Below are 14,037 nucleotides of genomic sequence, written 5' to 3' on the forward strand. Positions count from 1 at the left end.
GTGTCCGAAAATTTTAAGCTATTTACTATTTTCGTTGGTTAGCCGTACTAACGCGAACAATTTAACAATTTTAGTTATACTGTTGTTAAATTTGCACCCGTATAAGTATCATATTTTAAGCTTAATATTTTAAGCTATTAAAAGTTATATGTGTTTGATCCTATGCTTACTCGTGAAAAATCATAATATACGGATATTTCGGTAAATTATGATATTTGCATTATACATAAATATTTTTAACTAGGGTACATATGGACGTAATTTATTTAAATTCATTAAATAATTAAGAATCTATATATATTTATATAGGACACCAATCCAACACGACCGGAAAGAGATGAGGCGCGTGACCAATGCTTTTACGTGCTTTCCGAGGCACTAGAGAACACACACACCCAACTGCCAGATTAAGACATGTTCCTGAGTATTTTCGACAGAAAAACTCAATAAACTTTATATAAACCCGAACCTCGGGTCTGTGGTCATATATATAGCCACCAGAGTGAGGCTGCTCCATAATTTTATGACAAAATCTTAAAAACTGATGAGTCCAATGAAATTTTACACAAAATTTCACCAACCCTATTTATTAACATGACAAAGTTCAAATTATAATCCTCAATCCTTCGGTATACACCACTGAGTACCAGGAGAGCATAATTATTATAGCGATCAAAGGGATACACTTATACAAGTAACAACTCGACACAATACCCGTGCGGCTCTTCCAGTTTTATTGTTCAAACATCTGTTGTGATATGCAAAGTCGGACTCGTAAAACGACCCCAGCCTACGATTACTTCGCGCAGTTAACTCTCTCTTATAACAATCTTTATAGCGACCTACCTGTAGAATTGCAATCTGATTAATAACGCTTGATTACCATGTACCGGCTATTTTAATGGCCTAAAAGACTTTTGGTAATTGTATTACTGATTCTTCTCGTGAATATGCCTAAATTATTCAATTGCTTATTTCATTGAATTACTGTTTTAGCCTACGCCTTCACTCGACTTAAGAATTCAATTTGTAAATAGAGTTTGTTTCTTGTTTTACATTATGCTAACTTAAACGTTTCTAGACTTTCTCAATTATCGAAGAATAGGGAATCGATTAAAGTATTTGGAAATAATAAACAAAACACGGCATTTTAATTCCACTCACTCGAGAAGTCGATTCGCAAAAGAGAAGGATTTCCCAATTAAAATTTTAAAAAAGAACTTTGCTACCAGGAACTCATAACACGTACTATATGTATTGTGACAGATTTGTCGCATACTGTACAATCACTCATCGCTCGATCTCGCCTAGCGAGCGATGCGTAATCGCGCTGCGTAAATACATTCTGCACTTATTGTGCGCCACTCGTATCAGGTGCTTGTGTGCACAAGCCCTTACGAGTGTGTGAGAACAAAGCGGCGGATAGAGCGGTATTGTATGAAGAATCGACTTAAAAGGCCGCTCCAGCTTTTTAATAAAACTCCGTTGTGTTGGCATATTTAAGAGCCGGGAGCTGGTGTACTCAGTGGCCACATCTCTTACAGCCTCTTATTAGGTTATAGTGGCATTTGACGACGTTTTACAGAAGCTGAATGTTTATGAAAATAAAGCTAGTATAACTATTCATATGAAAATTTTCTTTTGAAGTTTATATGTTTTTCATTGAAGTTCACAAATCGCCTTTTATAATATTTATAGTTAGTGAGTACATAATTGTTACCTTTTGCAATAGTATGATTTAAAACATTTAAGAAAATGCATGAAACAATTGATTTTTAAAAGAAAAGAAAACATCTTAAAAGACCTAACGTAAAAATCGAAGTACAATATTGCCCAAATCAGTACGGAAACAGTTTTGTAGTGCTCGGCAAATAAGCGTGGTAGCAATAAACCGTCCCGGTTCAGACTGGTCACTCGAGAACTCAGCAGAGGACAACTCGAAATACGACCTCGCAACGTTCACAAACTTTAAGATGGCTCTTTTTCGAGTGCAAAGTTTTGTATTTCGATTGCAATAGTAAATATTTGGGTTTCCCACTGCGGTCTTCCTAACAAGTGAACCGTGGCGTACGTGCGATCGGCGTCTTCATTGACAATCTGCGCAAGTCCTCGGCTCGCAGCCGGCATCACAATTCGCCTCCCTCCCCGCCGTACGCAATTAAAACGATATTATCAGAACCATGCACTCCACCGCAACTTTCATATTATAAGAGTTTTCCCAGACATCGAATAAATTTAATATCGGCACTCGTAACATTTATGAGCGAACAATCTTTATTAAAACGCTTTCGTGTTTCGAGATTATCGTAGAATTATGAAATAGCCGCCTGGGGAAGGTACGTACTACGTAGGCCGTTATTAATAACTATTATAGAGGTCGAGGTTATTATTAAAATATCTAGCGGCGCGTTAGTTTCCGATATTGATTTTGTAACTTCAATGTAATACATCTTAGTGAATCGTAGAATAGTTGTAGGACGTTGTCACAAGTTGTATTGTAACCACGACAAGGGTATTCTAGTATACCGTCCGATGATCCTGCAAATCCTTTCCCGCGCCTCTCGGGCACGTCTTTCCGGCGGGATTACGCGCTTCACGCGGCGATCCCATCTCACCGCAACAATCATGCTGGACCAAAGATGGTGACATAATCCCATACTATTTCATAGAAATGTCGAACTATCTTTTAACGACATACCACAATATCCGTTGGTATTATAATTGTACAAAATGTAATTTAAAATGAATAAGATATGTATGTGGGTATACTGTTTACAATAAATTGAATTAACCAATTCAAAGAAATTTTCATTACCAAATAAGGCGGTGGTTTCTAAAGGTTCTTTATTAATTTAACTTATAAGTCATACCTCAATCCCTAAACATGTTTCTTGTTAGAAACTTCAAACAAAACTTATGAAATATTTCGACTATAAAGATAAATATTATTAATATATTAAATTACGTCGAACATTTTGCCATCAAATATCGTGTACATTAACGATATATTGTAATCTTGTATTCAAACGGAACATATAATTGAAGACTAATATAGTTTCAAGATAATTGTTATCAATAATATTCAATAATTTTTATTTAACAGAAAACATTACGAAATTTCCAATTTTCGCAATATTCTTAATTTCCTAAGATGCATTGTTATTAAATAAATATATGTATTATAAGTCCTATATTGTATACGAGAGCACGTCAAAGCATGGCGCCCACGTGTTTACCGAGATGAGACGATAACACGCTTAATTGCACTAATTAGTTACAACCGATACCATCACATATCCCTTCGTCCGTGTAACTGTATAGAATTGATTAATGTTTGCGATATATAATGTCATTTTTCAGTACAAACTTATAACCAATATATCACAAGCACGATTTAAAAAATAAACGATTTCAAATCGATTTGACAAGGAACTTATAGTCAGACTTAATATTACTGCATCAAAATAAAATGTAATTAATTTATAGAAGCTCTCGTATCTCAGCATGTAATTCCAATTTGATCATATAATATCTTATTCGTGAAAGAAAAATATACGAGTACACTTGCGTTATACAATACAAATACATATCTCAAAGTGGCGTCATTTACAATATAATATAACCTACTTACAACCGTAAGATAGCATTGGCGGAAGTATTTTAGTCGGGCAAATAAGTTAGGTTGCCATTAGCTTAAGTTACGGGGTCTACGAGGTCCTAAACTAACATGGGAAGGCTCAAGCCTCTTCGACGGAAACGGCCTTCGCGAAACAACTCGAAAGTACCACATTAGACTAACAAGATCTTAATTCACGCATTCTTTCACCGTAAGGCCCTTTTCAGTTACAGCCCATAAAAGATTACAAATACCCTTAACATATAAATTATTTTTAATTTAATGTTCTTTTTTGGGTAATAATCGCTCTTAGACGCTCCTAAGTACACCCTTGTGGGGAGTATATGCAAATTTCACGGCGTTGCTACCTTTGGATTTATACTCGCTTACCTTTTAATTTTCGCTGAAAATTCATTTATAACTGTCATCTCATCATCTTCCCCTTAAGTGTTTATGAGAATTATTTATAGAATGTTGCCCTCTAAACCATTTTACGAAAAATACTTTGCCGAGGTTTTAAGATATAATGGATTTTACTGACGTTTTACTGCAAATGCCGATAGTAAAAAAATAATGCGCAGACGCTGCTCTAGGTCAATGGTCGCAATTGCGAGCAAAAGTGTGTCGTAAAACAAGAGTCACGAATAAAAGGGACAGAATCTTATTAAAGCAAATATTTATGGCATTGCCATCAAGCGATTGGACGAGGGTTCCGCCGCCCTTGATAAATTACTCCACCGGTTGCGGCCTAACAGCTACTCTATCAAATATTTCTCTTACGACGTATCGCTCTAAAATTCGATGGCTTTGATTTATGCCGTCATTTCTTTTTGCGTTCTTCAGTAACATTAGCGATTTTTTTCGGAGAACGTCTCGATGAAAGGATATTTAAACTTGACGAAAACAATAAGATTGAAGTAGAAGAATTTAAAAGTTGAAAAAGCCGACGCACAAAGTAACGGGCCAATTGTGTTTCTACTTTATTTACCTGAGCGTAGACAATAAGGGTGTCTCCACACAATCAACTCCACGAGAAAGTTGATTGTTTGTGTTCCATTCAACTTCACAATAGAGAAAATGAAGAGGAGCCAATTCTTTTTGTAACAGCTTTTATCCGCCATTTTCTTCGCTTGCCGAAAGTTTGCATTTAGAATACCTCGCTTGGAATGCATTAGCCTCTCGTCACATATTTGTCTTGGAATCAGGAGTGTGTATTATTCTTGGGAGCGGCAATAGAGATAAACTGTTTGCATATATTCTCAAACATGTTCAATACTTTTTGTGTAGTTATTCGACTACCAGCTCAACTGGAGCCTAAGGCAAATCTTAATACAAACAAACATTCGATACTAGCAGTAACTTTAATAGTACGTGCTGTTTGTTCGGTTATTGCATGTTGCGAAGTTTAATAAAAACTCTTTGCTAAATAATAGAGATAAACCTATTTCCCGTCTTCCAACCTATAGCATAAAAACTTTGTCATTTTATTATGATATAATTAGACGGATTGACTCATGGGCCACCAATAGGATATTGTCACCAACGCCCATAGACAATGGAATTAATCTTGGGTACTAAGATGTTATGTTCCTCGAGCCTGTAGTTTTTCTCACCCACCCATCAAAGCAGAACACAAAAATACTAAATATTACTGTTTGGCGGTAGAATATCTGATGACTAACCTACCCTAAGTAAAATATATATGATATTTAGAAAAACTTTTTGTATAATAAATTGTTTGCATAGAAATGTAGTGATTACTTTTCAATGTTCGCATGTAGGTATTATACATCCAGTATGTTTAAGATGAATATCTCACAATATGAATAAAAGCCATGTCTATCTGTAGGTTAACACACAATGGATGAAACAGTTAATAGGTTTCTAATAGCATCGATCGCCGATCTGCCGATTGTGTGGTCTATTTCTTTTTTTCAATACGAAGTCCATCTAGCTAATAACTATCGCTATTAACTTGTTATCATAGATGATCTGGCACAAGCAATCCGTTTATTATTTATGGAGCAAACATTTCATTATGATGAGACTACGCTGATAAAACTTTCGTGAAACTATTTCATCAGATGTGACAACTCCCTAGTATCTCTTAATTACAATGCTGCGTATTTCGTATTACAATAATGAAGCGAAACAATAACAAAAGTTTGAACGTCGAGCGCGGCCAGCGGACAACTTCTCCGCTGCTCATCTGAGTGCTTGTTGAGTTCACTCCTAATGAAAACTTGCTTGTTACCGCGAACCTAGAACGTTATTTTTATTTCATACAAAACAAGGGCGAAAATAGTCGTAGCGAATACCGTTGATTCACTTCATAGTTCACATTGCTTCAGTCAATTAAACGTGTTGGCGTTCCGTGTAATCAGGTGCGGTAATAGTTGGGAATGTAGCGGCGAATTTGTACAAAAATGAACTCGGTGTGTGTCACGAAGTGAAGGTCTAGGACTGTACGAAGTCAGTTATCGACGCCTACAATAAGTCGCGTTTTATACGGTTATTATAGCCTCATAAACGCCACCGGTCGGTGTTTCATACAGTGCGGGGCAGATTATACTGCCTGCCCTGATTCGGGCGGGGCCCGCCCCCTGTCAGCCCCACGTGCCGCCCGACAGATGTGTCGAGATAGATATTCGATATTGGCAGACACATTCATAATCTTCGCTTTAACTTTGTTGTAATATTAAAATAACGAACCTTTCCAAGGTGGAAATCGTAATTTATTTATTTATTGAATATATTCAATCAATAAATAAATGATGATATTTAGTAATAGCTCGTTAAACCATTTCTAGGTAAATTATTTTATTTAACAATAATACATCCTTAAAACGTTACTAGTATTTTTTAATTCCGAATAACATTATCGAGGGTGATTAAAATAATAATTAACAGTATAGCCTATTAATCGTAATATCGCCCCAGGCGACATTTTAATTGCTAGCGATCTGTAAGATTCTAATCCAATAGCCTCTAAACAATGAAGACTCTAAGCCGTAATTGAAAGTGAAAAAAAAGTTAATTTCTTCAAACGTCCTCGAAGAACTTTCATTAGAAGACATCCAGAGCAACAATTGCGACTTTAAATAATTATGTTTACAAAATCCTTTTCTTACGCAGAGATTATTTATCTTCTCTTTTGTTACGAGAAGTGACGCGGACGAATTTCACTAAAATGCCCCATTTATCTACAGCGAATACACAAAAGCAACGTGAGATCTGAAACTTTTTACGTGGTCAGTGACAAAACCATTTTCTCCATTCTCTTTACGTTTCATTTCCAACTCGCGAATATTATGTTACTTTTACTAAGATTCCATAGTAATAACTAGATAGTAATATAAATTAGATACTTATACTTCAAGTGAAGTAGTTTGTTTTGAGTTGACGGTCCGATTTAATATTTGCAGAAGCGTTGTGCCCGCATATAACTTTGTTCACCGGACGCCGATGTTGCCTGCTCCCTACTTTATTCCGTTTACAGTCCCGCATAAATAACGGACAAAATCGACATTACCCTCATTTCAACAGCGTAACTGTCTTAAATCTATGTTTTACTTTGCAGTTTCCTGCTTCTTACTTATATTTTTTCAAACTTTACGTACTGACTGATATAATTGTTTAAAAATTGTTAACAATAATGACCGGGAATATATTTTCTTCGATAACAATGTAAAACTGTTGTATCCTGTTTACTAAACACGTTGTAGCGACTTTATAAAGCATAAAGAAAATACGACGATCTATGAAACTCAACAAAACCCCTATTTGCCTTTTCGGGGCGTTACTATCCTTGACTCAATTCGTACGCAAAGCCACCCGGCCGCGCGTGAAATACCAAGTGCGCCCTAGTTTCGATTAAGAGGACGAATTGTTTGTTTAGGCTTACTCATGAGACATTTTGAGGATGATGAACTAAATATTAACTAATATTCATAGAAATTTTAATTACTATATAATTTACAAACGCAATCCAATCAATGAATATCATACCAAATATAGTTTTCCCTTGCATAGTACACAAACTATATCGTGTTAATTCATAACAAATATTTACACAGCTACAATACAAGTCACCGGACATGAGACGAACTAGTTAAAGTTTTCAAGTGAACACGAGGGACGCCACCCGTTGTACAATGTCAGTATAAGCACGGCGGGGCATCCACTGTTTACAGAACGGCTCACTAATGCTATTTGCCGTCGTGGGTGGACACGTCACGTCAGTCGTGTGTATCTTAATCGTTAGCGAATAGAAACACGCTTGCGCATCGCCTTGAATTGTTTGTCACTTTAAGCAAAACTTCGTCGTCGGGCGATTACGTGATTTCGATAATACTTCGACCTATTACAAAGTTTATATGTGACACGCTGTGAGCTCTTCGAGTTGTTGTTTGAAATACTGTAAATATCGAAAAGCGGTTCTGAGTTTCAAATGCGTAATTCGAATTTGTTACTCATGAATCGTATGTGGAAAACTTGTACGGGCCTTAAAGTTGGAATGGGAACGGATCGGCGAAGTTGCTCCTTGCAGCGGCCACGTGAATGTCTTGTAACCTTTATCGGAAGAAATATCGCTACGATTTCCGCCAATACCTTCTCGGATTATTAAATTTTTGAAAAATGTTTAAGTGATGATCTTTCGGCTCCATCTGCAATCTGACGATAACGTTCTTTGCTCGGATCGTGGCGGCCTTTAATATAGCAAGAAGACAATTTACTTTAATTAAAAGACGTAGACATCGTTTCGAACTAACGAAGTAACTTCTTGAGATCGACAATTAATTTTTCAAGTATTGCTTTATTAAAACAATTTCAATTGTCATAGACAAATAAACTTCTATCAAGTTTCTCTAGCATTCTTTATTCAGAATAGTGTAAATGTAAAAATTTATCGTATTTTACATAATTATATTGAATATTTTTTTCGATTTCCTTTCCTGATAATAATTTTATATATAATTCCTTTGTTTCAGGTTTTGGTTTCGTCACTTTTCAAAGCGAAGACATAGTAGACAAAGTGTGCGAAATTCATTTTCACGAAATCAACAACAAAATGGTAAGTACAATTTTTTTTTATTTAAATTCATCAAGTGAACGAATAATGTAACGTCAGATAATTTTAAAAATAGAACGTTAAATAAATAAGTAACATTTGAATACAGTTTCGTGAAAAAGTTGGCCAACATATTGTTATTTTAAAAGGATTTATTTAAAAATTGTTTTTAGGTCCGAAACAAGTTTTGCAAGCTTTTCATTTAAGTGACAGTGTAACAATGAACTTTAACAAATTTTGTAGCACTTTATACGAGCTATACAATAGTAGTCTCTCGTGTTACTATGTGAAGTTATTACTTCTTCATTTTATTAAAAAGGTTTTGTGTGTAAAACATTTTATAGTTTTTTTAAGAATCAAGTATTTATTTATGAGTTATGAAAAATGCAGAACCATTATTATTTTAATAAACTACAATATAGATCTTAATTAGTTTATTAAACGAATAGTCCTTTATTTAGATCACCTGATTACATTTATGGATACTGAGTGATGTATTTGTTTTCTTTTTTATTCGCATTCGTTTTTAATGTTAACATTATCGGCCAAATATCAATTAGAGTAAGGAGTGAGCTGGCGCCGGTCCAAACAGGGCCAATAAAACGCCACTAAAGCTGCCTTTACGTGTTTAGATTTTTCTCCCCGGGGAAACTGGAGACATGATTATTCGAAATGTTGCCATGATTTTATTTATATAACGAAATAAATTTAAACGGCAAACATTACTATCTTGTACGTACTACTTAGAAACATTTCATTTTAATCGAATACGAAAAACCATTACATTTTTGTATAAAATAAAATTGTTTATTTAAATAAAATATGAAAAAGAAAGTTTGATTACGATTTATGTCAATACGCTATCAATTTTTAATAAACGCTTTAGAGATTAGAATTATATATTATATTACAAAAATAAAATCAGAAATTTAAAATGCAAAGAGCATATTTACTTGCAAAGAATTTCTTAATACATGTAAAGCAAAATACAAAACAAAGTAATGTCAAACCGCTAGTAAGTTATGGGGTACTATCGTCCATGTGTTGCAATATATTATAAACCGCTCTTAACGAGACTATTACAATCACATGCCACTACAACCCTTGCATAGACTTGTTACCAAAATATAACTATAACAGAATTAAGGTTGATTTCTATGAAGGAATGAATCAAGTTGAAAAATATCATCCCTATGACAAAACATGGCATAATATAATGTTATAAGCCTAAATCAATGAATGATATTATGTTTAATATGAACGAAAACTACTGAATTAAAAATTAGATCTGGTAATAGAGCAGAGGTGTTTTGTGATAGCGTCACGCTACGTAATGCAACAAATGTAATCATACCATGAAATAATAATCACTTTTAAACAACATTATAAGCCTGTAATACGCGGGATACCGCGTTCACGTTATAATAATGACGTTATTGCATAATTCTAATATCGTTTGTAATTAGAATATTATAACTACGTATTTAATTGTTATCATCCAAAACATTTGATAGCGTCAATAAAAGTAAATACAGTATAATACCGCAGCAATTACCAGAGAATTACAAAGTTGGTTATTAACTCTATTTGTTATAAGGCAATTTTAGTAAAATTAAATGGTAACTTAAATAACATTTCGGTGTGACAAACGGTTGTATAAAAGTAATTTTACACGTTAACGCTGGGATACGGAATATGTCTGGAATAATTCGTCCAATTGTTGTCGTCTGAGTATGTTTTGTATGTAACAGCATTACATTTCGGTAAAATATAATCTTAAAATAACATCAACACACTTACATATACGTCTATAACACAATAAAAATAATAATAATAGCCTTTTATTCAAATATATATAGGTTACAGTAAATTTAACTTAAAAAACTAACACTAACTAAATTAAAAAAATTAAACTAATATGGTTATCATTTATAGATCTGTTTGCCAGTCGGCAAAGGTCTCCTCTACATAATAGAAATACTTGTAATGAATTAAAATTAAAATACTCTTATAAGTAAGCGCTTTTGAATCTTGTTATAGAATTGAATGTTATATGTATGTAATAATATAGTTTGTAATGTTACTCATTCTAAATATAAAATCTACTGAGAAAAAGCGGCAAGAAACTAACTTTCTTTCTTAAACGAAATTAACCATATACTATTAAATTTATATACCCTTTATAGAAATCTATCAATATGAACTCAGCGCTTCTTATTATTCACATATATTCTTGTATAAGTCTTATCAAAGTTAAAGAAACATTCCATAATATATAAACAAAATATGAACATGCTAATGAATTAGACATAAATCCTTATATATAATACTCACAAGAAAACATACACAGAATTCCCTATCCGAAACTCTCAATTGGCGACACATACCTATAACTGTTCAGAAGAGCCATTATCTACATAGTCACTTAAAGTTTCCCTTCGACGTTCTATCAGTCTGAAAAGCCTGGGGAACAGATATATCCCCGCGTTGTCGATGCATATTCCTGATTATTAATGCTTGTTTTTTGCCTCACCCCATTGTTTCGTGCCATAATGGCTGTACGAATCTCGCTGCATGCGTCGGATAGAAGGAATCGGGGGTGATGTTCGCCCTAAGTGGAGCAAACAACGAACAAAGACATCAAACAAATGGGTAGTGTTTTAGAGTAATTACGGTTCGCTTCCGTGCGAAACGAGAGGTGTGTAAAGAGCGAACGATACGCCCGAGTAATGTATTCGTCGCAGTCTTTAATAAAAACCAGTCATTCATTATCGCGTCTAATCCTGACGACTAATTACAAAAGGAATCGAAACCCTACACACGTAATCTTGAGGATTTATCATCGAGAATATCCCTGCCGCCTCATTTATTATTTATATTTCACATTTGTTTTTATTTACTTCACGTACTAATTTATATAAATGACGGTTGTAGTCGAAAAATGTCTTTAACGTGTACAGGACGGAGCAGGAACTAATCGCTTACTGCCTTTTGTTGCGTGCCAGCGCAAATGATCATGTTACGGTAAAACTCCATTTTTACGTTGCTTTCGTAAAACAATTTTAGGGACAAAGTTGCCATGGAGTTACAAAGTAGGTACATTGTTTTAAACGTCACGCAGAATTTATGTATAATATTTTGACATTGAGGATGATGTTAACGTAACTCGCATAATATAGTTTAAACGTGACTCGTAAACAATGCCACCCATTAAAAATTTGTGTTAGCATATCATAAAGACATCTAATAGTTATATTTACATAGGCAATAAAGAAGATAGAGGCGTCACGTCAGCGTCGATGTTTACGCTGTGAGTAGCTGCCCTCGTAAATTTAATACGTCATCTCTTATATTAAAATGGTCGTTAAGCTAATAGCTGCTCCGCCTTCCTGCACGGAGTGATAGGGTGATGTCTCGCTTTACTTCGAACAGCAAAACAACTTTCTTAAAAAAATATATTTAATCAAAACTATAAAGTTATATGGTATATTTTATTGCAGATCGTTAAAAGATATAAGAGGTTTTTTATTGAAATCATAGAGAATTGATGAGACAAAATATATGTCAATGTTTACATGCATATACATTTATTTATACAGACGTATAATTAAATAAAAAATAATTCAAACGAGCCATCCGACACAAGTTTAAATACAGAAGCGTGAAGCTTCATTTCGCAACATAAATACGGGCCCCATTAAAATGCTGCAACAAATTCTCTTCAGTCCATTACGTCCTTATACATTACTCTCTTAATTGCTTCACTTTACTATGAATTTTAGCAACAAAGCGCGCGATGTACGAGAATGTGTAAGATATAGTGCTGTTTGGATTTCGCCCCTAACATCAATTTCTATTTGCCGGATTTAAACATGCGAGACTGATACCTGAACCTTTTCTTTACCTGTTACGCACGAAATTTCATAATAATACCCTAGTCATCCCTTTTGTGTGATACGTGTAAGGTTATGTGTATACTGGGCACACTTTAACCAAAAATAAAAACCGGTGTCCTTTACGTGATATTTGTATCATATTATTTTCTTCAAAGTTACAGATCTACTTCTACTTAGTTTGATATCTCTGAGTGTTTTTATTTCCAGACACAATCATATTCTCGTCCGCTTTCTTGAAGAGGTGCATATATTTATATTTACGCAATATTTGTAAAAGCGTTTTTTTTTTTGTGAAATCGATTTTGTTAAATTAAATCACTTTTATTGCAATTAAATTGTAAACGTTCGCTTACGTTACGTTAAAGGTGTTAAAAGAAAAATAAAACCGCACTTTCAAAAAGTGGCGAAGTGAGCAATGATATAAAAGTGCACTTGCCTTCAAGCAATCGCATAAACACTTTTGCGAAAGCATTTTAGGTATTGCGTACATTTTTCTTCTCGATCGTACATGAGGCAAACAAATGGTTTCCGTTTAGGAAATAACACTAAAAGTAGGCACATTTGAAACTGCCACTTAAATCTTCAGATCCTCGATCGCCATTTCTCTTAGCGTCTTAACGGGCTAGTGTAAGACCGTATAACGCACCCTTGTCGTTACTGCCATTAAAGAATGGCCTTGCCTATAGGCATCGCGCATCCGTTTCGATAAGGATGGAGACTGCAAAGCTGACGGAGCGAGAATCATTAACTATTGCGGTATTAGTGGTAGATTTCATTTATGTTGCCCGATACCTAAACTCCACGTGTTACAAATTGATACCATTCCGAGATGAATTCAGATGAGACAGTGTTTGGGAAAAGTAAAGTTTCACCAAAAAATGTGGTTTCAAATCCACGCAAGGTCCTCTGATGAAATTAAGGTGTACGTTAACACCCTGACGTGTATATTTCGAAAGAAAATCTGTTACATTTACTAACCTCCAAATGTTCTTCATAAAAAATGAAAAGGCGTTAGTCCAGCAGTGGGATATTTACCGGGTGTTACTTTTTTACTCAAGCGTTCGAGTGATACTCCGTTTCCTACGGCCGTTCATTCCTCCCCACTCGATTCGCTTTGAACAATCAATCAAGTGTTCCTCCTCTGCCATGATTACCATAAACTTCCCGTTTTAACAGGATCCAGACACTTCTCCCTTAAGCTTTATCGATTCGTCCGAGCCGATTTTTATTCCTCCTATATATCAAGTACTTTAGTAAGACCACAATCTTATTGGATCAAACGATTTCTATCCTGTATGAAATTTAAAATTTTGGCCCCGTTCTTAATCTTTTATTTGTTTTTATTGAAATAGAACAACTAGAAAAAAATGAGGATACAATTGTATGGAATAAATAAAATTTACAAGTGATCATAAATGTTTTACTTTCATAACTTATTAAATTTTAATAGCAAA

The 14,037-nt window shown here is 34.5% G+C and overlaps 1 protein-coding gene across 7 annotated transcripts in view; it reads left to right on the forward strand.

The window, feature by feature from the left end:
* The window catches only part of LOC125064834 (RNA-binding protein Musashi homolog Rbp6), a 463,574-nt gene that overhangs the window by 423,609 nt on the left and 25,928 nt on the right, over positions 1-14,037 (forward strand). For all 7 annotated transcript variants that reach the window (XM_047672092.1, XM_047672086.1, XM_047672088.1 and 4 more), the window contains one exon: positions 8,608-8,690. In XM_047672092.1, coding sequence (XP_047528048.1) covers positions 8,608-8,690 — 83 coding nt within the window. The remainder of the gene's footprint in view (positions 1-8,607; positions 8,691-14,037) is intronic.

This window comes from Vanessa atalanta, chromosome 6, assembly GCF_905147765.1.
Source record: "Vanessa atalanta chromosome 6, ilVanAtal1.2, whole genome shotgun sequence".
NCBI classification, from domain to species: domain Eukaryota; kingdom Metazoa; phylum Arthropoda; class Insecta; order Lepidoptera; family Nymphalidae; genus Vanessa; species Vanessa atalanta.